This window comes from Sinohyriopsis cumingii, chromosome 13 (assembly GCF_028554795.1).
Source record: "Sinohyriopsis cumingii isolate HCF-2022 chromosome 13, ASM2855479v2, whole genome shotgun sequence".
In the NCBI taxonomy this organism is placed as follows: Eukaryota; Metazoa; Mollusca; class Bivalvia; order Unionida; family Unionidae; genus Sinohyriopsis; species Sinohyriopsis cumingii.
Window position 1 is genome coordinate 79,467,465 of NC_142973.1, and position 26,242 is coordinate 79,493,706.

The 26,242-nt window shown below is 41.0% G+C and overlaps 1 protein-coding gene across 5 annotated transcripts in view; it reads right to left on the minus strand.

The window, feature by feature from the left end:
* Nucleotides 1–26,242, minus strand: part of LOC149785878 (carboxypeptidase B-like) — a 76,766-nt gene that overhangs the window by 8,733 nt on the left and 41,791 nt on the right. For all 5 annotated transcript variants that reach the window (XM_089979869.1, XM_089979868.1, XM_089979870.1 and 2 more), the window contains 4 exons: nucleotides 9,806–9,907; nucleotides 6,962–7,066; nucleotides 6,145–6,255; nucleotides 876–960 (listed from right to left, as the gene is read on the minus strand). In XM_089979869.1, coding sequence (XP_089835995.1) covers nucleotides 876–960; nucleotides 6,145–6,255; nucleotides 6,962–7,066; nucleotides 9,806–9,907 — 403 coding nt within the window. The remainder of the gene's footprint in view (nucleotides 1–875; nucleotides 961–6,144; nucleotides 6,256–6,961; nucleotides 7,067–9,805; nucleotides 9,908–26,242) is intronic.

Sequence of the window (26,242 nt, forward strand, 5' to 3'; positions counted from 1 at the left end):
TTGAAGCTTTGTGATTGAAATACGTCTCCATAACACTGAGTGACCAAATGTAGGTGTAAAGCTTTATCTATTATTGTATACAAAATACCTCCGCATTCGGCAATATTCATTTGTAAGACAACTGAACTAGCGAAGAGCGCACATCATGTTTTCAAGGAGGAGATAATTCTGAGTGATTAGGGAGCAAGAAATATCTGCTGAAGGGGTGGGAGAAATGCAACGGCAAACCATACTACATAAAGCTTGATATCTCCCGCAATGTTGTTACTCAGAATTCCATACCATATCGTGAGACTATAACTTTATTTGTGCATTTCAATTCTACTTTAGATTTGTTAAATACACAAAAAATCCCATCCTATCCCAAAATTAAATACCCCTCGCCCCTGGTATATACTGACAATCATATAACAACCATGTTGTGAAATGGACCTTTCATAGTGGATAGGCTAGGGCTGTAACGATTGTTTCGCGTATAGGTTTTTCTCCCAGACAATTTGTACGCGTACAGTTACTGAAACTGCCAATTTATATTTTGTATAATTATTAAACTATATTATACGGCATATGTCCTAATTAAAACAAAGTTCTACTGGACTTTCCTATGCATGGAGCACTACATGCAAATAAATAATGCTTCTGATACGTGAGATGTTTGCAATTATCAGTGTGATTTAAAACCAAGCGCAAAACTACAACTCGCTTTACTGTTTCAAAGTGATTGTGGATGAAGTTCCCAAAGTGACATAATATATCCCACACATTATGCAAAGTTCCAAGACTGACGTAATACATTGTTAAGATAAAAGCATGGCAGCCTTGATCATTCAAAGAGAAGGCTGCTTTCCAACTCGATTACAACATTAGATACATACTACACCATTCCATATCCCAATTTCTGTTGGGGTCCACGCCTATACACACGCCATGTCGAGACCGTGTTTTTCTCCACATCCGATCCTAGAAGGAAACACAGAAATATAGCGGAACCTGCGAAATATGGTCATGATTGTTGGTTGTGTATGGTATTTTTACAGTGCAGTAACACTTTTAAGGTTATATTGTACTGGGCCAAGTGGAGTACCATGGTTTGGCCAAAGAAACACCAAGGTAGCAGATAGAAGCGTTAGGTTCATGATGGTGCAAATAGCACTCTGTGTTCGATGAAACGTAAGTAGCCACTGTAACTAATGGAAATGCGAGCCGCACTGGCTCAATGGTTGGCATACCAGACTCGCTACCGAAAGTGTGCAGGTATGAATCCTCCACTAGATTAGCCCGGGTCAGCTACCGTGATGTTTCTTTTGATCAACGGACTTCACTTCAATTTCCTTGGTACTAAATAAACTTCTTGTGTTGCTGTGCCTTGAAACACCAAATTAAAAGAAACCAACGCAGGAACACCAAAGGAACTTAAGTATTCAGTCGCTGTCTTTACGTTCCAGAATATTCACTGACCTAGACATATCAAAAAAGTATCAAAATCTCAATTTACCACTTGAACGCGAAACACGATATCTGGACTGCGAAAATTAAAGACAGGACATAAATTGCGACCCCATCCTCACTTAAGCACAGAATAGCATCTGGGGACGGAAAATCAAATCATATGAATTGAATTATATGAGTTGTTTCCCTTGACCATTCTATGTACACCCGGCTCGGTAAAAGTTAAACTAAAGTATTAATGCATCGTAAAGACATTTATCATACTCCTGACCAAAAAGCAAGGCTAAAATGGCCGGAAAAATCTCCGTTCAGATGCCACTATATAGAATTATACAGATAAGGTGAGGACAACCACCGTCATATACAGGCAAATTGTGCCTAGCCTCCTAACACTGCTTTGTAAAAAAAATATAAACCTCTCTTCTCAGCATCCCAAGAACGGTAAAGTTCTTACAGAGACATACATGTCTTTCACCAAGCACAACGTACGAAGAACGGTAAAGTTCTTACAGAGACAATGATGTCTATTATCAAGTACAATATACAAAGAACAATAAAGTTCTTTCAGAGACATCAAAGTATGGTAAAGTTCTTACAGAGGTACTGACGTCTTTCACGAAGTACAACATAAAATGAACATTAAAGTACTTACAGCGATATACTTGTCTTTTACCAAATCAACGTACAATGAATGGTAATGTTTGTGCAGAGACATGTATGTCTTTCACGAAGTTCAACGTAATAACTGGTAATGTTCTTACAGTTTCAGCTATAACACTATGTCTCTGGTTGTTTCAGCTCCTATGATTCAATTTATGATATATAGAATATTACAGAGACATCTGTAACACCGTGTCTCTGGTTGTTTCAACTCGTACGATTCAATTTATGATATATAGAATATTACAGAGACATATGTAACACCGTGTATCTGGTTGTTTCAACTCGTACGATTCAATTTATGATATATAGAATATTACATAGACATCTGTAACACCGTGTCTCTGGTTGTTTCAACTCGTACGATTCAATTTATGATATATAGAATATTACACTGGACAACAAATTTTTACAAAAGTCATGTTACTGAAATAAAATTAGTCAATTCTTATCAATTTGTATGTGCTGAACACGAATATGACAGTCAAATTGCAAAATTGGCTCTAGTTTTTTTGTAATCTGCAAGAAATTAATGTTTACATAACGAAATGCATTCCAATAGTAAAAGGTCAACTGTAATAGCCTACCTATAAAAAATCAAGTCATTGACTACATCTTAGATTTCTTCGCCTGTCTCTTGTACAGCTGTTCGGGAGCATCTCTGAGGAGTGTCCAGCAGTAGTCAGCCAGCATTGTAGTGGACCATTTTCCCTGGTATCTTTGTTCCATTGTTGCGATATCTTGATGAAAACGTTCGCCGTGTTCATCACTAACAATACCACAGTTGCTAGGAAAGAAATCCAAATGGGAATGAAGGAAGTGAATCTTTAGAGACATATTGCAGCCAAGTTTCTTATACTTCATCAACATGTCTTCTACTAGTTCCTTATAGTTTTCTGCCCTAACATTTCCGAGGAAGTTTGTAGAAACTAGGCGAAAAGCATTCCATGCTTGTTTCGCGTCACCTTCCAGCAAGTTGTTGAACCGGTCATCTTTGAAAAGCTCTCGAATCTGAGGACCCACAAAAACTCCCTCTTTAATCTTTGCTTCGCTGAGTCGAGGGAATTTTTCATGCAGGTATCGGAATGCTGGCAAAGTCCGGTCAATGGCTTTCACGAAGTTCTTCATCAAACCTAGTTTGATGTGAAGGGGTGGTAGCAAGATTTTCTGAGCCTCAACCAGAGCTGGGTGTTGGATATTCTTCTCTCCAATGGCTACATTCTGCCTGTGAGTCCATTCCTTCCTCATGTAGTGCATTTCCCTTGCTCGGCTATCCCACTCGCATAAGAAACACATGTATTTTGTATATCCTTGCTGCAGTCCCATTAAAAGGGCAACTACCTTCAAATCACCACAGAGGTGCCAGCTGTACTTGTTATACTCAATGGAATTCAGTAGCTGCCTTAAGTTATCGTATGTCTCTTTCATGTGGACAGCATACGCTACTGGAATAGATGGAAGAATGTTTCCATTGTGCAAAAGCACAGCCTTGAGACTCAGTTTCGAAGAGTCCACAAATAGTCTCCATTCTTGTGGGTCATGAGTGATTTTTAAAGCATTCATGAGGCCCTCAATATCGGAACAGAATATCAGATTACTTTCCTTTCTGAAGAAAGGCTCCAATTGCTGGTGGCGCTTTCGATATGCAGTAATTGTGACATCTTCTTCTAGAAGATTCCATTGTTGGAGTCTTGATCCTAGCAATTCTGCCTTGTTCTTTGATAAGTCCAAATCACGAATCAGGTCATTTAGTTCTTCCTGTGTTATTCTGTGTGGGGTTGATGATGCACCACAGTGAAAATCTGGATCACTGCATGCTGATGGACCAGGAGAAGAACAGGTCGACTCACCTTTGTCTTCGTCAGATGAATCAAGAGAATGTTCTGCTGGAGGTTCTGGAATAGGAAGTCCCTCACCATGTGGAACTGGTCTCAATGCAGACGGAATGTTTGGGTAGACTATTCTCGACTTCTTTCGCTTCGTTATTCCGCCGGAAAGAGGAGGAACCAAGCAGAAGTAACAGTCATTTAGGTGGTTGCTTGGCTCTCTCCACACCATTGGGACTGCAAACGGCATTGATGACCTTTTGCAATTCAACCACTGTGAAAGCTGTGTTGTACATGTAGCACAGCATATATGCGGAGCCCAAGGCTTGTCTTGGTCACCAACCTTGCATCCGAAGTAAAGATGATATGCCTTCTTCACTTGAGAATTGATACTTTTCTTCTGGTTGGCAAATGTCACTTCCCCACAAATATAGCAAAAATTGTCCGCGGTATTAACACACTTTCGAGGCATTACTGTTCTTTATTGTACGTAAATGGATAAAATAATAAGTTTTATGTAACAGTAGCTTGAACTGTCTCGCACAACGTCTAAAATATTTTAAATGCTGAACCTATCTGATTGGGCTTTATATAGTACACTGCTTACGTCAGCTTCAGCAGCCGCCTGGCATTAGTATAATAGGCCTACACATGTATAGTACACTGCTGACGTCAACTTACTTCAGCAGCCGCATGGCATTAGTATTGCATTGCATCAGAAAATGATGCAATCAACTGTGGATGATGTGAGCATGATGGTATTATGCAATGTTACATCATTATTCCGGATGTTGCTGCAGTCCTACTGGAGAAATTTACACAGTGAAACATAGAAAATGAGGTATATGAATATCTTCAAAACGAGAGCCAATACAAATTTTTCACGGTTATATTCGTGTTCGGCACACCAAAATACTACAGATTAGGGCCTTTTCAAGTCAGTAATGATTTCACTGTTGACCAGTGTTACAGAGACATCTGTAATACCGTGTATCTGGTTGTTTCAACTCGTACGATTCAATGTATTGTGTAGTATGCTACTGAGACATCTATAACAGACATATACTCCGATTTATGCTAAACTTTGTTGTTTGTGTTTATGGTGCTAATATGAACGTCCTGTGAATATGACAATGAATGGAAAATGGAAAAGATTTAAATGTTACTTTCACTCAACAAAACGTACTTTGAATATAATTAAGTTAAACAATGACTAACTGCCACATACACCTAATTCACGTAAATGCGTACTTTGAATATAATTAAGTTAAACAATGACTAACTGCCACACACACCTAATTCACGTAAATGCGTACTTTGAATATAATTAAGTTAAACAATGACTAACTGCCACACACACCTAATTCACGTAAATGCGTACTTTGAATATAATTAAGTTAAACAATGACTAACTGCCACACACACCTAATTCACGTAAATGCGTACTTTGAATATAATTAAGTTAAACAATGACTAACTGCCACACACACCTAATTCACGAAAATGCGCATTTTGAAGACAATTAAGTTAAACAATGACTAAGTGTCATGCTTCCACCTAATTCAAATAAACATCGTAATAACCATAACAGAGTTATGCACAATAAAATAGTTTTCATTCAAATGAACAAGGCTTAAGTTTACACTTCTTTGTGCGTAAGTAATCGGCCTATTGAGCCATGACGATTATATTGCCATTGATGTTTATTTTCCAAAATAACCTATGAACTCTTTAAACGATGTTGTAGTGACTGGTATCATGGACTTACAATTCCAAGGAAATCAGAACAGGGATGTTTAAACGCAACTGTATACTAGAAGTTAAGTTATATTGTAATAGATACGCAGACATACAATCACACCTACATCATCTGAAAGTTTAACACAGAGTTCATAGTCCCTATCCCCAAAATAAGATTGCTTATCTCCCCTTCCCTTGAAATATTTACTACTTTTTAAAATTTGCACGGATGTGTGTGCATATATATATGTGTGTGTGTGTGTGTGTGTGTGTGTGTATGTGTGTGTGTGGTGTGCGTGAGAGAGAGAGAGAGAGAGAGAGAGAGAGAGAGAAAGGGGGGGGGGAAGAAGGAAAAAAAAATAAAACATTTGAAATCAAGATGCATCCAAACAAAATTCTATGATATCTTTTTTAAATGCCATAGATCAAAGTGAGGAGAAGTTGAGAGAAAAAATGGTTCCAATCTTACCTTTGACCAAGTGTATTCGTAGCCGTCAGGGTTAACCACAGGCACAAAGTACCAGTCAAACATGTCGAGCAATGTATTCATTTCAGGGTTACTCTTATAATGATCCAGTATCTGGAGGAATAAGAATAAATAAGAGACGCTACGTTAGTCAGTCATTAAGTAAGTTTATTAGATAAGTATCCAACTATATATCTGAGTCACGTGAAACCATTGTTAGGTCTCATTTTTGTCGTAAATGATGTAGAGGAGTTCAGGAATACAAGGCTATGCTAAACTGTATCCATCCGTGTTTATGTAGTCCAACGATAAAAGAGAATGACTTTCAGATAGAAAGGTAAATATACATAATCATGAAAAATAAGATACGATACATTTCATAATCAGGGAAAAAGTTAGTAAAAAGGACGTGAAAATCTTATCTACCATACCACTCAACTCCCACCCTTCGTCCTAAAATAATTCGAAAGCCAATAAAGTTATGGATTAGCAAGCGACTAGATGCTGTGGTCTTAGTAATACAAAACTAGGGTCGTTTGATGAATGAACCTTTCAACAAAGGTTGACTCTGATCGGACGGATGCACATTGTGATCACTGTCACAAATATTGTTTTATCAATTACTATTGTTTGTCACAAAAATGAAATTTCTAGACTGGTTATTTCCTTCAGAAGGCTTAGTTCCTGAGCAAACATTCTAAAACAGGGAACCAAAACGTTTGAGTATGTACACGACATCAGGAGGAATAATGTCTGGGCGAATCCCAGTGGGAGTGTGTTGGTAACAAACTGTACTGTGTCACTGTGTAGTTATTCTTACATATCCAGCCATGTAGATGACAGTGGCAGGAGCAATCCACTCTCTAGCATGAATCCCACCTTCTATCCAAAAGCCTTTTCTTTCGATCTCTGATTGGGAGCTTATCTGTAAAATGTGTTAGACAAATTGTGAGCACAAATCATAAACAACCAGTCTGAGTGAAAAAGATAGACATGCAAAGATAAGCCATAAATAGTACAATCCACTATATACCATATTTTATATTAGAAAAGCAGCGAGAGAAAAAAAATCTTAGTGATATTTAAATTTCTATTGACAAGCGAAGGTCATTTTTTTCTTCCATCTTTTTAGTTGCCTTCTCTGAAAAGACCATTCAATGCCGGCAAAAAGCTCCTGAATAACATTTTAAAATCTAAGAGATAAAAATAAATTGGTAAAACGAGAACGTGAAAAAAGAAAACAAACAAATAAATAAATAAATAAATGAAATACAAAAAAGTCAATTCCAGGGGTCAGTGAGATTTTACAAAATCCATTCTCTGCTGAACAGCACGGTTTATTTACGCTCAAGTCGCTGTACGACGACACATGAAAGAAAAATAATATGCATGCAGAATACATGGCACATGCATGCAGAATACATGGTACATGCATAAAGAATACATGGTACATGCATACAGAATACATGGCACATGCATACAGAATGCATGGCACATGCATACAGAATACATGGCACATGCATACAGAATACTTGGTACATGCATACAGAATACATGGTACATGCATACAGAATGCATGGTACATGCATACAGAATACATGGTACATGCATACAGAATGCATGGTACATGCATACAGAATGCATGGTACATGCATACAGAATACATGGTACATGCATACAGAATGCATGGTACATGCATACAGAATGCATGGTACATGCATACAGAATACATGGTACATGCATACAGAATACTTGATACTAGAAATATAGTAAACATGATGAAGTATATAGTGATCAAGACTTTAAGAAGTTTTTAAAATACTGATAAAACTACATAATTGTAAAATATTGATAAATCCACATACTTGTAAAATATTAATAAATCTACATAACTGTAAAATACTGATAAATATACATACTTGTAAAATATTGAATAATCACCATACTTGTAAAATATTGATAAATCTACATAATTGTGAAATATTAATAAATCCACATAATTGTAAAATGATGATAAATCTACATAATTGTAAAATACTGATAAATCTACATAACTGTAAAAAACATAATTCTAAAATATTGATAAATCAACATAAATGTAAAGCATCAATAAATCTATATACTTGTAAAATAGTGATAAATCCACATAATTGTGAAAAAGTGATAAGTCTACATTATTTTAAATTAGCGATAAATCTACAATATTGTGAAAAAGTGATAAATCTAAATAACTGTGAATAGTGAATACATTATTGTTGCAACTGCATATCATTCTTCAAATTTATGATTTATCCAAATTTCTAGGAATTATGTCCGATATAAAACTATTTATTTTTTCAAATTATATTTTCCTTCAGCATAAAAGATAACAATAAAACAAAAAATGGAATTCATTTTCAATGTTTTTTCCTGTACATGAAGTATACCTTTCTGTCAGTTCTTAGCATTCTATCTCACCGTACTTTTTCTACTGGAAAGCTATGTTGACTTGTTCCAAATTTTGCAAGAGCTTTCATGATATAGTAGCTTAATGTGTAAAATTAACACATAAATTTATCGGATAAAATCAATTAAGAAAAAGACCATATTTGTGTATTTTGTGTCAAGCTGCCGTATCCGGCTGGCCAATAAAATAATAATAATAATAATAATAATAATAATAATAATAATTATAATAATCGATCAAATAATGAGTTAACAAAATCTATATAAAGGACATTATAATTATCAGATCTCGTTTCTGATGCTAAGGTTTTATCAAAGATCTTTAGTTTGACACCTATGTCTAGGTGATATACAACTTTTTGACCCCATTGACCGCTTCCGCTGTCAGAAAAAAACACGGATACTTACTTGTTGTTCTACCTAGGATCATGAACATCACATGTAACATAATAATTTTATTATATTAGGACCTGAAGCAAATTCAAATTTAAAGCATAATCAACAGAATGAAGATCATTCTGTGTAATTTTGATCTTTGGAACTGCTTCTGGTGTTCTTAGGATTGCAGATTAATTAGGAAATCTTACTGCATATCAAAGCCCTTTAGGGATGTCACCTGCCACGTATGACAACTGTATCTGGAATGGCAAAATACTTCTGCATTTAGAAGCTGCCTACGTTATGGAAGCAATTTACAGTTGTAGAAGTGTGCGATGAAATTGCTTCATACAATTCATACGAAGAGTATTTTGAAAGTTAGGAATATTTTTGGACATGCCAGACATTTCCATGTGATACAAACATGAAAAATACATGATCTTAAAATGCAATACGTATGCATTAGTACACAAATTCTACTGAAAATTAAACACAATATCGATTGTTATAGATGTAGTGAGACATTACCTTGAATTTAAATTAATTTGTAATTAAGAAAACGTGACAATCACACACACACACAAACACACTGTCAGGCAATCCACCGGATACAAGACATGTTTTCAATTTTTTTTTTTATTTGGTTGCTTTAACTTGGAAAAATATCCGTAAAATTACAAATACAGCCCCATGTACGGTAGGAGTACATTTTGGGATTACCACTCCCCACCCCACCCCACCCCAGTGCACCTCCTTCACAAACTCCATTCATTCTGATTGGTTGATTCAACGGATGACGTCACTGATAAAAAAGTTATGAATTATGGATTTATTATATTACCTTTAGCCCTAACATAGGCCGACCTTCGAAGGAGTCGGTAATGTTGAATATGGTTGTAATAGGTTTGTACTTCATGGCCATAGATTGAACCCAGTCGTTTATCTGAGAAATTAAACAAAAGAAAAATATATAACACCACACGTCATAAAGTAGGTGATAGTACAACAAAACCAAAAGGGAGATCAAATATTTTACAAGGTAAAGGGACAGTTATAAATTCAATCAGATTAAACAAAATCTGTCATTCTCTCTCTTTATATATATATATATATATATATATATATATATATATATATATATATATATATATATATATATATATATATATATATATATATATATATATATTAATTTTATTTCCAAAGATTACGTGCGCATTTCTTATTCTTACGTAAATTCAACTCATTTCCTAAAGTTCAGATATGTATTCAGATACCATGATATCACAGAATAAGGCAAAAAATAACTTGGAACGATTTGATCATTTTCGTCGTACATGCGTACAACGTTATCTAGGTGGGGATAATTGTTTTTCTAGGTAAGCAACTGAACTAGCATGTATCTCGTAGTATATCGCTTGCATAAGAGACACTAAAAGCACGGTATGCACGGGTATTTTACCCTTACCAATACACAGTCTCCGGTAGATTTAAGGCAAGTTTGTTTTCTAAGTGACACACTGGTCTTTGGATTTGTCAAGGAGTGAACGTTCTCCATTTTTGTTCCACAGACATAACGGTAAGTGTTACATTTGTATTTTATTTGATATGTGAAGCATATTCAGTTTTTAATGTCGTATCGTGAAATGATGCCAGTAGTTAAGTGGGGTACATTAGCGACAATGGGAATTAGCATTACAGAGACCCCTGGGTCAGATTAGCGACAAGGGAAATTTAACATGGTGAAAAATCGTGGGTCAGATTAGCAACAAGGGAAATTAACATGGAGAAAAATCGTGGGTCACTCTAGCGACAAAGGGAATTTAACATGGAACTATAGTGTGGGTCTGTCTAGCGACAAGGGGAAATTAACATGGGGAATAGAGTTTGGGCTTTTGGGATTTTTTAAAAAAAATTTTAAATTTAAATTTAAATTTAAATTTAAATTTTAAAAAAGGGTAGGCAATGGAAAGGCTATCTCTTTTCGAGAAATATGGCTGGCCCTGAAAAGGGCCTTTGGGTTTATGTTAATGTATTCATTAACATAAATGGTACCGCATTGGTCTTCTTCTTGTCCTTAGGCTACGTCTCACTGTTGGTCCGTAAATCAGCACTCTTTTCAGGCATCCTTGTCTTTCAACGTAGATCCTACGTATCCACAGGCTGGTGTTTGTCCTGTGGACAACGGTCCACTTGGCTCGGACATACATGAGCATGTCCGTCCGGAACATCATGGAAGACACAAGCGTAGAAGATTGCACATCGGTCCACATCTTGAAGCAACGAGAACAAGTGAATCAATGCAGTGAACTGCGCTTATTTATAGGTACAGGAAGGATTGAAACGGATTGAATTCATTTACCAATCCGAACACGCGTTACAAAATTCAGTCAGCTCGCATCCAATCCGAAGAGAGCAGTCTGTGACGTCACGTGGTCTATATAGATTCGTTAGCGCTTGTGTGCAGTCAATCTATGCGACAGTGATTCAACATGACGGAAACTCAGAAAACGATCCATTGGGGTGCACCAGCAGGGGAGACTGCCCAAGGGAACCCGGACTTACTTTCAGAAGAGGTACATTGGGATTTTGTGGATTTTCTTACCTCGCAAGAATTTGTTCCGGAACCTTCGTTACCTTCTTCATTACCGCAAGTGGAGAATTTTAGACAGAGACAGAAAGAAGAATTGGAGAAATTTATGCAACGACAAAAGGAAGCGGAACAAGCTTTTCTCCTACAGCAACAGCAACAGCAACAAGAAGAGGTAAGAAAAAAACAACAGCAACAACAGCAAGAAGAAGTAGCAGCAAAGAAACAAGAGGGTGAAAATCAAACGGCTACGGTACTGTTGGACATTTTAGCGGAGTTAAGAAGTCTGAAATAAATGTATCAGACTTCTTTATCACGACCGAAGAGAATACGACCTTCCCGAGCTAAACACGCCAACCCTGTGACTAAGCCTGTCGTACCACCCTTAGTGATTTCAACCCAATCATCAGAAGTAGGCCTTGGCCGTGGCAAAGGCTTAAGGCAGTTAAAGTTGATTGGTTAAACTCACCCCTACACCAAAATAAAGAGGCCCTTTTCAGGGCCACCCACATTTCTCGAAAAGAAATACAATTTCAATTTGCCAATAACTCAAGAATAAACCCCACCCATTTTACCTTATAGTACGTGTCTGTGTATGAGTGCGTGAGTGTAGCTTCTTATTTTAAAAATCAGAACTCAAAGACACTTACCTTATATCATTCATGTATTCTTTTATCCATTTTTTTACAATCCAATTCACAATTCACCACAGAACACTTTAATTAAAAGTTCATTGACTTCTTCTTTCTCCTTGTTTAGTCTCTCTGTTTTTTTAATTTCTTCACCGTTTTTTCCTCATTTTCTTCCCTTCTTCTTTTCTTCTCCTGTTTCTTTGCTTCTTGTAAATAGAATTGTCTTCTTTCTTCCTCTTCTTCCTCTGAAGAATCCCTCTCTTCTTTCGAAGAATCCCTCTCTTCTTCCGAAGAATCCCTCTCTTCTTCTGAAGAATCCTTCTTTTCTTCTGACTCCTCTTGTTTCTTTTTTGGGCAATCTGGAGACCAATGTCCTTTTTCTTGACAATAATAACAGGTATCTTGACTTTTGTCTCTTTTAGCCCCTGTTTGTTTTCTTTTTTTGACGGTCTGGACACTCTGAAGACCAATGCCCTTTCTTCTGACAGATATAGCAAGTATCTTGACTTTTATCTCGAAAGGAAGGAGAGTAGTCCGTCGGCTGGTCTGAAGAGAATTTTCTAATGACCCCTCGCAAAGCTCTGACGAAACGTTCCATCTGGGTAGTCTCTTCCATTGCTGTGCTCAGCTTGAGAGTGAAATGAATAGTGAAAGGACAAGACACACACCCTTTTTATATACGCTGGTTTGCCAAGACTATAAATTAGTCTATGGTGTTTAAACTTGAGTCATTTGACGTTTTGCACTCAAGATGAAACGATCCCATTCATTCGAGAAGAAAGAAGAAGAAGAAAGTAAGAGGCAGAAACGTGATCTATCGCCTCGTACCAGGGCTGAAATCTTGGCACAAATTCATGCCAGTGATTTTGAAGAGGACATGAGTGAACCAGATTCCGAACCCTCTAAACCAAGTTCACCACCCTTAGTCAACCCTGAAAAGTACTATTCCATTCGAGAGACGGAAAAGCGCTCCTCTAGAAAATTTAGAACCACGGCTTACACCTACACGGTGAAGTTTAAAGATTTCAAGGCCGACGTACCCTTGGAGAAAGCAGAAGGGTTTATCACCGAGATGTGGGATTCTTTGCTCACCGCACTCAAGCGACAATGTCAAGCCAAAGAAGACGATCGCTTGACACTATCCATAGATCACGACGGTTTGAAATCCCCTGTTTGGATCGAGTTTAGCAGACCCGCAGAACTGACCCCTTCCAAAGTCATGGACAAGATACAACAGGTGCAACAATCTAATGACCAGTTTGACATCACCGATGGTAAAGCCACACTGAAAATGGCCCACGTCTCTCCTCCTCAAGGAACTGGATGCAAAAAGATGTTATTGGTGGACGACCTTCGCAACACCAAAAAGAGTCTCGTCCGAATTAACAACCCTCAAGACCAGATGTGTTTAGCCCGTGCCATCGTGGTGGGACGAACCTATGCCAACAAGAACGACACGGTAGAATGGAAAAGAACCTGGAAAACTATTCAACGATGCGATCGAGCCAAACAACGAAATGAAGCAGAACTCCTGTTGCAACAAGCCGGACTGTCCAAAGACACACCCTGTGGCATTCCTGAGATGCAAAAATTGCAAGATGCCCTAGCTCCACGCTACACCTTGAAAGTGCACCCTCAAGAAATGCGTGGAACTCTGTTGTTTCGAGGCCAAGATTTTAAGGACGGAAAATACATTCATGTCTATCATCACGATGACCATTTCGATACCATTACCAGTATCACTGGATTCCTGGGATACAGTTATTATTGTGAGAAATGTGACTATGGTTATAACAATCGAGAGCAACACAAGCATTGTGGAATGAAATGCCCAGGATGTATGGCCTCTCCACCCTGTCTGAGCGAAGGACCAGTGCCTTGTTCGACTTGTTTGCGCACGTTTGTCAGTCCTACCTGTTACCAACAACATTTGAAAACACAAGGTTCACAGAAGAAATGTGCTTGTCAACTCCTGAGATTGTGCCCTACCTGTGGACAAGGCATACTTACCAATAATGCCAAGGCACACGTATGTCGAGGAAAGAAAAAATGTCACATTTGTCACCACATCGTGGACTTGGAACACGAATGCTACGTGCAAAAATACCAACCCCCACCAGAGAAAGAGGACGGTCACAAGAAGAAAGGCAATTTCATCTTTTTCGATTTCGAATGCATGCAAGAGACCGGCATTCACATTCCTAATTTCTGCGTGGCTCATCGAGCGTGCGAGAAGTGCATTCAAGAACCTATCTTCAGTCATTGCCCTCACTGCAGCAAGATTCCTGGAGGACGTGAAAAAATCTTTCGAGGACCAAACACGTTAGCCGATTTTGCCCGATGGGTCTTAAACCCCATCGACAAGACGTGGAGCCAAGAGGACATCGAACGTTACGGAGATTGTCATCGTCATGCCACGGTGATGGCTCACAACTTCTCCGGATACGATGGACAGTTTCTTTTGAGGTACTATACGGAACATGGCACCGAACGTCCTAAAGTGATTTTGAACGGAGCCAAAATCATTTTCATGCAAGTGGGACAAGTACAGTTTAAAGATTCGATGAGTTACTTAGCCATGCCTTTGAGTCGAATGCCTAAAACGTTTGGAATGACAGAAATGGCTAAAGGGTACTTTCCACACTTTTTCAATACGGAAGCCAATCAACATGCCGTTCTACACCATTTGCCTGAGGCTCACTATTACGACCCCGACAACATGCGTACCGAACAACGAGAAGCTTTCTACGCTTGGTACCAGGCTCATGCCTCTGACCCCTTCGACTTTCAGGAAGAAATGTTAAAGTATTGTCGTTCCGACGTGGACATTTTACGGCGTTGCTGTGGAAAATTTCGAGAACTGTTCATGGAACACGGAGGGGTCGATCCTTTGAAAGAATCTTGCACCATTGCCAAAGCGTGTTCCTTAGTGTACCGCCAACGATTCATGCCTGAAAACACCGTGGCTGTCATCAGTCCTCAAACGACCCACTATGTCAAACGTCAATACTCGGTCAAAGCCCTACGTTGGTTACATTACTTGTGCGACAAGGAAGACAAATGGATTCAGCATGCCCGCAACGGAGGAGGCGAAACGACCATCGGAACGTATTCGGTCGATGGCTGGGACTTAGAAAACCCCAAGATCGTGTACGAGTTTAACGGTTGCTTATTTCACGGATGTCCCGTCTGCTACCCTGACCGTGACACTAAAAATCAGTTTTTGCAACGAACCATGGAAGACTTGTACCAGGACACTTGTCAGCGACGCCTAAAGTTAGAACAGCAAGGATACCAAGTGGTGGAAATGTGGGAACACGAGTACGATCACCGTTTGAAAACCGATCCCGAGTTTAAACGCCTCGTGGAAAGTTACCAGTTCATGGACCCGCTGAACCCGAGGGATAGTTTGTACGGAGGAAGGACCAATGCCACCTGTTTGCTGTACCAAGCCGACGAAGAGAAAGGAGAAGAAATCAAATACTTGGACGTGTGTTCGCTGTATCCCTACGTGTGCAAATATTGTCGCTTTCCTGTAGGGCACCCGCAATTGTTGACGGAACACATCGACCTGAAAAACATTCGACAATACGAAGGCTTGATCAAGTGTAAAGTTTTGCCTCCCACGAACCTATACCATCCCGTCTTACCTCACCATTGTCAAGGCAAACTGATGTTTCCCTTGTGCCGTACTTGTGCCGAAACGTGCAACCAGGACCAACCTTGCCATCACAGCCAGGAAGAACGTGCCTTGACGGGAACCTGGGTCAGCGTGGAATTGTTCAAAGCTCTGGACATGGGATACCAACTGTTAGAAGTGTACGAAATTTGCCACTTTCCCAAGACACAACAGTACCACAAGGTTGACCCTACTCAGAAAGGCATTTTCGCCGACTACGTGGATGCCTTTTTGAAACTGAAACAAGAAACCAGCGGCTATCCTTCCTGGTGTCACACTCCCGAAGACCAAATACAATTCAAAGAGAAATACTATGCACAAGAAGGCATCTCTTTAGACCACATCGAAAAAAACGAAGGCAGGCGATCGTTTGCCAAAGTGATGTTAAATTGCTTGTGGGGTAAAATGGCACAACGACCGTGTTTACCCAAGACGGAATATTTGACAGAACCTTCCCGCTACTTCCAGATGATTCACGACAAAACCAAATACATGAAACACGTGGACGTCGTTCGAGAGGATTTGATCTTGGTCAATTACGAAGAAGATCTGGACTTTGTACAAGACGACCCTTTTGGAAATGTCATCATTGCGGCTTACGTGACAGCTCATGCTCGCTTAAAATTGTACGAAGCTTTAGAACTGTTAGAAGAACGCGTCCTGTACTTTGACACGGACAGTTGCATTTACATCCATCACCCGATTCAACAGCACCCTGACATCGAAGGAGACCGTTTAGGAGCCTGGACAGACGAGCATCCCGACGACAAGATTCTAAGTTTCGTCAGTGGTGGTCCCAAAAATTACGGCTACGAATACCGGGACAAACAAGGAGAAGTGCACACGACGTGCAAAGTGAAAGGACTGACTCTGAATCATCGTACCAGTCGAGTGGTCAACTTTGGGGTATTGAAAGAAGCCTTGCAATCGGGAGAGGATGGAAACTTTAAAGTGACCACCTATCAACCGAACAAGATTGTACGTTTACCCACTCACCACATCGTCAGTCGACCCTTGGAAAAAGTCTATCAAATTGTATACCAGAAGCGAGTGCGACTTCCCAATCACTTCACCTTACCGTACGGTCACGTCGGTATTGGTCTGTATATGAAAAGGAACCCTAGGCAAGATCGATAGTTCATTGTTCATTGAAGTAACTTACCATGTCGTTGACGAAGAAGAAACCAGATTGGTTAGGAGTCAAATGTTGGACATCACCGACACCAGGGTTTTGAGGCTTGGACACAAGAGGTGGCCCAGTATGCACGAGAGTTATTCAAGGAAAAAAGTTACTTTTCAACCTGTGTTAGTGACGGTGCCAGAAGAACCCGTCACCCAGGACAGGACTGTCGTGGACAGGCCTGAAAGACCCTTTCGGGAGGACACTTGTGTGACCTTACCCCCTACTATAGAACTGGTTAAAACTTTACCCAAAACATGTTGTACAGACACTTGTGTTTATTCCACGTTCATGGTTATCATGTGCCTTTTATTCTTGTACTTAAGCCTTTGGCTTTTATGTATTTTTGTCTTTCGTATTCATGTTTGAAACATTCAATAAACGTGTTCTGAAAAAGTATATAAACTCTTGTCTTGTTTGTTTTTCGTGTCACAAGTGACATTTCTCACACCATGGCTACCTCTGCTGTCTCTGCTCCCTCTTCCTCTACTGTCAAAGTCATCGACGAACACTTAGATCGTGCCAGTTGGGAGGCTTTGTATCTTCGCCATCCCTTTAACATGCTCATTGCTGGACCTAGCGGCTCGGGCAAAACCGAATTCGTCAAACGTTTGATCGAACACAAACATCATTTGATCGATCGACCCCCTCAACAAATCGTGTGGTGTTACAAAGAGTGGCAATCGGCGTACAGCCTCTTGCGAGAAAGTCAAGGCGATTCCATCGTGTTTGTGGAAGGCATTCCTAAAGAAGACGACGGCATCGTCTCTGACTCCCGTCAAACCCATTTGGTCATTTTCGACGACATGTTAGGAGAAGACGAAGAAGAAATTAAACTGTGGTTCACGCGCAAAGGGCATCACCGTAATGCCAGTGTCGTTTACATCACCCAAAATTTGTTTCAACAAAGTAAAGCCCATCGCACCATCAGTCTCAATGCGCATTACGTGGTCTTGTTTAAAAGCCCTCGAGATAAATCGCAAGTGCAAGTCTTAGCCAAACAGTTAGGAACGCCTTGGCTGACTCAGGCGTACGACGATGCCACTCAAACTCCACACGCCTATTTACTCGTCGATTTGAAACCTACGACTCCCGAGGATTTGCGATTTCGTACCCACTTGTTTCACCACTGGTGCCAAGACGGAGGGCCTGTCCTGTACACGTCTCCGTCCTCGACTTCATTTCACTCCCCATAAAAAATCTATAAAAACCTCAGACCCTTTTTCGTCTGTCTCACTCTCAGTGCGAACATGACGTCCCTTCAGTCGCATCTTCCCGTCAAATTGATTCGTGCCTTGTATGGCATCAGTCGAGAAAAAGATCCACAAACACGAGCTCGTGTCTTAGAAGCTAGTCTCAAAGAAGTCTTACGATGGTTCACGGTAACGGCACGTCAATTACTCCAAGGAATCATTCAGATTCCTCATCAAACCAAACGCTTTTTCGATCGAAACAAAGTCGCTTTGGTCCAACTGGCCGATCCCCGCATCGACACTCAAACCAAAAAACAAATCATTTTGAAACCTGGAGGGAGCGGTACTCTAGGAGGGGTCATCATTCGCTCACTCTTAAGATGGGATCCTAATGCCCCCAAAGTTATACCCAAGACAAAAGTCCAACGAAGCCCCAAGAAGAAAAAGACCAGGTCCCCAAGGAGAACTTCTCCAGTGGCAGGACCCTCCTCTGACCAGACACCACCCCGGAAAAAGAAAAGAAGCCCCCAGAAAAAGAAAAGTCCACAGAAAACTAGTCGCAAGAGAGGCACTTCGGCCAGGACGCAACCTTATACTCGCAAACCACGACCTGCCACGGCGGTGACTGCGTCTCCGGCAGCTTCACGTTTGTCCACTTCTCCGTTAATGACACCCAGAACTGAAGAGTACTTGGAGACGTTGATCACACCAAGAACTTCTCCGTTGATGACCCCCAAAAGAACTTCCCCAGTGGCAGGACCTTCCAATTTAGTGGCAGTGGCTGCTGCTCACAAAGTACCTTCTCCCAAAATCAAAGTTCAAGAAAGATCGGGCATGTTACAAAGTTTACTGGATTTGTCCAAGCAAGAACTGGCTCGATTTAGTCCGTTGCGTACCCCTGCACGACGTGTCATGCCTGTCCTCAAACTGATACGACGTAAAGACAATCAGTGGCGACGCGTTCCAGTATAAAAAAGGCCTGTGACCAAGTCGGGTATCAGTGTTTTTTCGGTGCTCCTGAAGACTCAAAGATGTCACCCTCCAGAAAACCCCAAGGAAAGAAAAGGAAAGGACTGCCACCACGTTTAGCCAAACATGGGGACATGTTATCTGTCCTGTCCAAAGCTTCTCCACCCCTACGAAAAAAATTCATTCAAACGGCCTCCAAAGAGGTCATCGATACCGTGTGCGAATGTTGTTTGAACGTTTTGAAAGGCACGATCCCTTTGTCCAAACACCAGAAACAATGCTTAAGCAAACATCGTCAAGTTCTTCGCCAAATGGTTCGAAAGAAAATTCCCATTCGTCAAAAAAAGAAGATGTTAGTGCAACGTGGAGGTATTTTACCTCTCTTGTTAGGCCCCATACTGAAAGGAGTCTTGGGAACCACGTTGGGAGGACTGGTGGGAGCAAGATAAAAAGGCCTTCGGAAGTCCCAAGATCTCAGAATCGACCCCTGACAACCTCATGGAAGGACGAAAACTAGCTTTAGTGCCTTACAAACGATGGATGGAATACCATCGGTGGCAAGAACAACGCACCCCGCATTTACCTCCCAATCCCCATTTGAGCGAGATGTCCCAGTTACAACACGAATTGCAGTCCTTGATGGATCGCCAAGATTTGTCCGAAACAGAAAAATTGCAAAAGTACGGTCAACTCTTGCAACGACTGCAACTCTTTCACCAGAAAGCTTTAGACGAAACAGCTCTACCCACTCTGAAAGATTTTAAGACCTTGATGAAAAGTCCAGCACCATCACCAGTACCAGTACCAGTACCACCAGTACCCGTGACCAAGACAGAAAAAGGAGAAGAAGAGGAAGGGTTTCAAACTCCACCAGAAAAAGTACGCAAGTTAACAACACCACCTACCTCCAGAATTGGATGGATTAAAAAGATGATGGCCACCCCTTCTTCCTCACAAGAGAAAAAGAAAGTGAAGACAGAAGTGAAGACAGAAGTGAAACAAGAACCGATATCCCCCGCTCAGACATCCTTCTCCTCTTCGACGCCTATTGCTGGCCGCACACGCAAAGCATTGCAATCTAAGAAAATACCCCAAGAGAAAAAGAGTAGCATCCTCCAAGAGTGGGTGTCTTATTAACACACCAACCAACACAAAAAAAATGGAAAAAGTCTTAGCCAGCATTTACTACGATCCCTCGCATCCTGCAGGTTACGCAGGAGTTCAAAAATTGTATCGTGCTGCCAAAACTCGACTGAAAAGTCTCCGTTTACCTCAAGTGCAACGATGGTTACAAGAACAAGCTACCTACACTTTACACAAACCCATTCGACGCAAGTTTGCCAGAAGTCGCACCCGAGTGGAAGGCATCGATCATCAATGGCAAGCCGATTTAGCCGATGTCTCTCATTTGGCCAGCTACAATCGTGGCTACAAATATTTGTTTTGTGTCATCGACGTCTTTTCCAAATTTGCCTGGGTCGTGCCCTTGACTTCCAAATCGAGCAGCGAGTTAGTGCGAGCCCTGCAACGAGTGTTGAAACAAAGCGGTCGTCACCCTCTTCGATGGCAAACGGACAAAGGTACCGAATTTCTGAACCAAGCTTTCCAAAAAGAATTAAAGAAACGTGACATTCATTTTTTTACCACCGAGAATCCCGAAACCAAAGCCAGCATCGTGGAACGTTTTCAACGCACTTTGAAAGAACGCATGTGGAAATATTTTACGCATCACCACACTCTGAAGTACATCGACATCTTACCGCACCTGGTGCAAGCGTACAACCAATCTTACCATCGAAGCATCGGACGTGCCCCGCAAGACGTGACTCCCGAGAACGAAGTGTTGGTGTTTGAGCGCCTGTTTGGTACGTCCCCGACGAGGGCTGTCCCCAAGAAAAGTGGAGAGTTGGCCGTAGGAGATTGGGTGCGCATTGGCAAAACCAAACGCACTTTCGACAAAGGTTACTTACCTAACTGGACGACCGAATTGTTTCGCGTCACTGGACGAGTGCATGGCCGTCATCCTGCCGTCTATAAATTGGAAGACATGAACGGAGAAGTGCTCAAAGGAACGTTTTATTTGCCCGAGTTACAACGTGGACCAAAAAAGAAGACGACGTGTACGACATCGAAAGCATTCTCGAACGCAGAACCCGTAAAGTGGGCAAACGACGTGTCAAAGAAGTCAAAGTACGTTGGAAAGGATATCCACCCAGTTTTGATTCTTGGATCGACGCTTCGCAAGTCATCGACTATAAAAAGAAGTGACCATCATGCCTTTTCACACAGCAGACGCAGCTACGTCGACCACTCCTCCTTCCCCTAGTTCTTCTGTGCAAGATTTACAAAAACAACCCTTGTGGGTGTGGTGTGGAGAACGTGTGCCTAAAACGCAAATCGTCTTTTTCTGCCAAATCTTTGTGGTGTATTGTGTCATCGGGGCAGCCATCGCCAATTTGAGTTTGCAACAAGGAGACAAACAATTGTGGACCATTTTATTGAGCAGTTGCATCGGTTACCTGCTTCCTAATCCCTCCCTGAAATTCACCTCGAACGGGAACCCCGGGAACCTTGTGTCCAGTGCCAGTGCCAGTCACCACTTCAATCACAACCAGAACCCCATTTTAGACGGAGACACGCCTCTGACGTCCAGTAATATCCCCTCGGACAGCCACAGAACTCTGGAATTATGATTCACCAAAACCAATATTACTTAACTTTACCCAGTGACAGTTCCATGGAGGTGTTTCCCAAGAACACGTTGTGCTGTTACACGGCCAAATTACCTCAGGCCATCCAGTTAGATCACGAAGCCCATTGGGAAGTGGCTTTAGTAGAAATGATTCACCCGACCCAAGTCCTCAATGTCCTTCCCAATCAAAATTTTTTTGATGTGGAAGTTCATGACGAGCAAATGCAACAGTGGATGGATAGCAATGTCAAATATGACAAGAAAACCCGTACACAAAAGTACACCACCTATCACTTGTTCATTCCCCCAGGCTATTATTTTAGTGGTCAACATTTGGTCAGCACCATAACCTCCAGGTTTAATGTCGTGTTTCTGAAAGCTTTGGAGCATGTCAACAAAAATGTCACCATGGAGTACCACAAAGCAGCTCGTCGCTTCTTGATGAAATTTGAACGAAGTAAAATCGTGTCCATTTTATTTTGTCCTGAATTGTTTGACATGTTGGGCGGAGACATGGACATGAGAAAGGCCATGCTCAAGAAAAACGAATTACCCATCGTTTACGACAACGAGTCTTTTAGCAAGTTATTTCGTGCCCCGGTAGAACTGAACCAAGGACTGAATTTGATGTTCGTGTATTCCGATGTGGTGGAGTACAACGTGGTGGGACACACCTCCGTACCGTTACTGCGTGTCATTCCTTTCAAAGTGGATTCTGCCACGAACGCTGACGAGGAAGGTGGAAACACTTACCACGTCCACCGCGAATTTGTCCATCCTCACTATTTGCCTGTCAGTAAGTCGTATTTGGACACGGTCAACATTGCTATAAAAGGAAATCTGGGACAAAATATTCCATTCACCAAAGGAAAAGTCACGGTGAAACTCCATTTTCGAAAACGGTTCTCTCACGACTAGTAAGTAAGTCATGTATCCAGAGTACCGAGGGGTTGCTCGACAGCGAGGACACGGTTTAGGAGACATGTTAAAATCGGCCTTTCGTTCGGTGGCCCCGGTGTTGAAACCGATGGTGACACGCGGATTGCACGCCTTGAAAGATGCGGCACTGACGCAAGGCAAAGAATTTCTCCAAAATGTCATCATCGACAAACAAAACCCTAAAGAAGCCTTCATGAGGGCAGGCAAAAATGTCTTGCAGCAAACGGGCAAAGACATTTTAGGCCAACGAGAAACACCTATAAATGCCCTGCACGCTAACGAGTCAGGCATTCAGCAAGGACAAGGCAGAAAGAGACGACGAAGAAAACACCCTTTCACCAGATTTCAGGCGAGAAAGGCCAAGAAAAGAAGAACCGTTCGAGACTTAGACGTTTTCAATTATTGAGAAAAGAGACAAAAAAAAATGATGCACCGAGAATCTTGCGCTTGTTCCAAGACGGAACTGAATCTGTTTGCCATGCCCCCTACCATGATGACCATGCAAGAATCCCAGTGGGTGGAATTTCACCCCGTCTCCTCACTGACCGATTCCGCTCCCATCGAGTTTGAAATCAAAGGACAGCCCGAAGATTACATCGATCTGAATAGCAGTTACTTGTACCTGAAAGTCAAAATTCTAGATAAGACTGGAGGTGCTATAGACGATGAAGCAGTAGCTCCCGTCAACAATTTCATGCATTCCTTGTTCAGTGGAGTGGACTTGTACTTGAATAACAAACTGGTCAGTAGCAGCATGGATACTTACCCTTATCGTGCCTACCTGGAAAATCTCTTGACGTACGGAATAGATGCCAAGAACACTCATCTCAATGCCTGTGTGGTATGGGAAGCTGACGAACCTACCAAGTTTGAAATATTGGAAACTGATGAAAAGAAAGACAACAATGATGGATTTCTAGAACGAAGAAAGAGAATCACGGGAGCCGACACAAGTTTAGAACTGATGGATCGTTTGCATTTGGACATGTGGTTGCAAGAAAAGTATTTGCTGAACGGGGTGGATGTCCGCCTGAGACTGAATCGTAGCAGTGCCGCTTTCCATTTGATGGCTGATAGTGACGGTTACAAAACCAAAATCCTAGAAGCCAGACTCTACGTACGCCGTGTGGAAGTGTTACCTAAAGTGGGAAACGACATCAGTCAGACGTTGAGTAGAACGACCGCCAAGTATCCCATACGACGCGTGGAAGTGAAAACCTTCACCATTCCCAAGGGACAGCGATCCATGATCGAAGATCATCTGTTCCAAGGACAGTTACCCAAACGTTTGATCGTTGGTATCGTCGAGAATACAGCCTTCAACGGAGCTGCCGAAAAAAATCCTTTCTACTTTCAACACTTTGGCGTGTCCAAAATCGAAGTCAGTCGCGATGGCAAGACCTTGTGTACCCGACCTTTCGAACCTGACTTTACCAAGAAGAATTACTTGAGATCGTACTTGTCCCTGTACGAAGCCACCGGACAGTTAGGAACCAATACCAGTCACGGTATTACGTACGAGGATTATGCAGGAGGCTACGCTTTGTGGGCTTTCGATTTCACTCCAGACCAAGGCAGCGACGAGGGACATTTCCACCCTATAAAATCCGGCCAGATTCGTGTGGAAATTCAGTTTAAAGACCGAGACCCTGATGAAACGGTGAACGTCATCCTGTATGCAGAATTCGATAATACCATAGAAATCAACAGTTTGAGAGAAGTCATCCTAGATTACTAGAAACCATGGAAGACTGTTATCCCTCTTTACCTAGTAGAGAAACTTTTAGTGTTGGATTATTGTTAAAAAATGTTAGAGTTCTTGTTGTTTAGTGTTAAGTGATTTTTGAATTAAAAAATGTTGTGTTTTGAAAAAAATTGTTTGATGTTATATTGTTGGATGATTGTTAAAAATGTTAGAGTTGTTGTTTAGTGTTAAGTGATTTTTGAATAAAAAATGTTGTGTTTTGAAAAAAATGCCTTTGTCTTTTGTTTAGCTATAAGAATGTTGGATTGATGCTCTTTCATTTCTTACTATCCCTCTCATGACACTCACTAAACGTTGCGACTCAAAAACCGTGTGGGGATGTTTTCCTTCACGTCCGCGCTTTAACTTTAAGAACCGGGTTGTTTCCAGTCTAACCATCCATTGTCGACTCATCCTCCTAAGAAGATGTGCTCCAAACTAGCTAAACTCAACGAAGCCTACGTGAATTTGCATAGGGTCAGACACAGTCTGATACCGAAGCCAGAAGAAATAGAGAATGTGAGAATGTTAAAAATCACTGAAGACCTGATAGAAGAGCTCTTCAGAGAAGAAATGAACAGGGAAAAAGAAGAATGGACAGAGAAGTACAGACTTCAGAGACAGCAGCAACAACAGCAACAAGAGCAGCAGCAGCAGCAACCTGAACCTGACAGAGGCTTTGTCGATTGCCGTATCGACACCAAAGAGTTCTTCTTTTCTTTCCGAAGAAGCAGACCTATCGCCAGAAAGTCTATCCTCAGAGGACATCGCATTCTTAGAAACTAAAAAAAGAATGCCATAGCAAACAAAAAAACAGCCCTTTTCAGGGCTACCCCAATACTCTAGAAAAGAAATAACGATCGATTTGCCAATGTGTGTAGGTAGAGTAGTGTGAAAATAAACACTAACTCTTTTTTTAAAAATGTGAGGGTATGTGTTTGTGTGTTAGTAAGTGCTTAAGTAAGTTGGTATGAATAGTAGATTAAAATCATGTTTTTTTGGTGTTTGAGGTGTATATTTGGAGTTAGATTGGATTGCTTTGCGTATGTGGATAGTCTAATGAAGTGATTTATAAAAAATTTTAAAATAGTGATGGGTAGCATAAAAAAGTGAGTGAGTGTTTCTTTTAGGTCCGCGCGTTGTTGTTTTTGGTCATGATGTAGGTAGCATCAATTTTATGTTTTTTTAGGGGGATGTTTTCCTTCACGTCCGCGCTTTCACTATAAATTGAAACTCGCTGGGCAGTCTAGCTACCCTTGTTGATTGATCAACACCAAAAATGAACACGAGACTGTCTAAACTGTTGGAACTTCATGTGCATCTGGAATCTGCCAGGCGCCTGTTGAATGAACTGGCCGCGGAAGCCATTGTGGAGGAGGGAAGGATAAGAGAGGAGGAGGAAAGAAGAAAAAAAGAAGAGGAGGAGAGAAGATATAAAGAAGAAGAGGAAAGAAGATACAAAGAGGAGGAGAGAAGAAACAAAGAAGAGGAGGAGGAGAAGGAAAAGAAGAGAAGAAGAATAAATTTCAGAATCGCAGAGAGCGAAAATTGGGATTCTGAAGCGACATATCCTGCCTCTGCTCTCTCCCCCAAAAAAGTAAAAAGTAACTGGGGGATAAGATGTGTATGTGGCGCCAGGCGTGGAAGGTGCCACCATTAA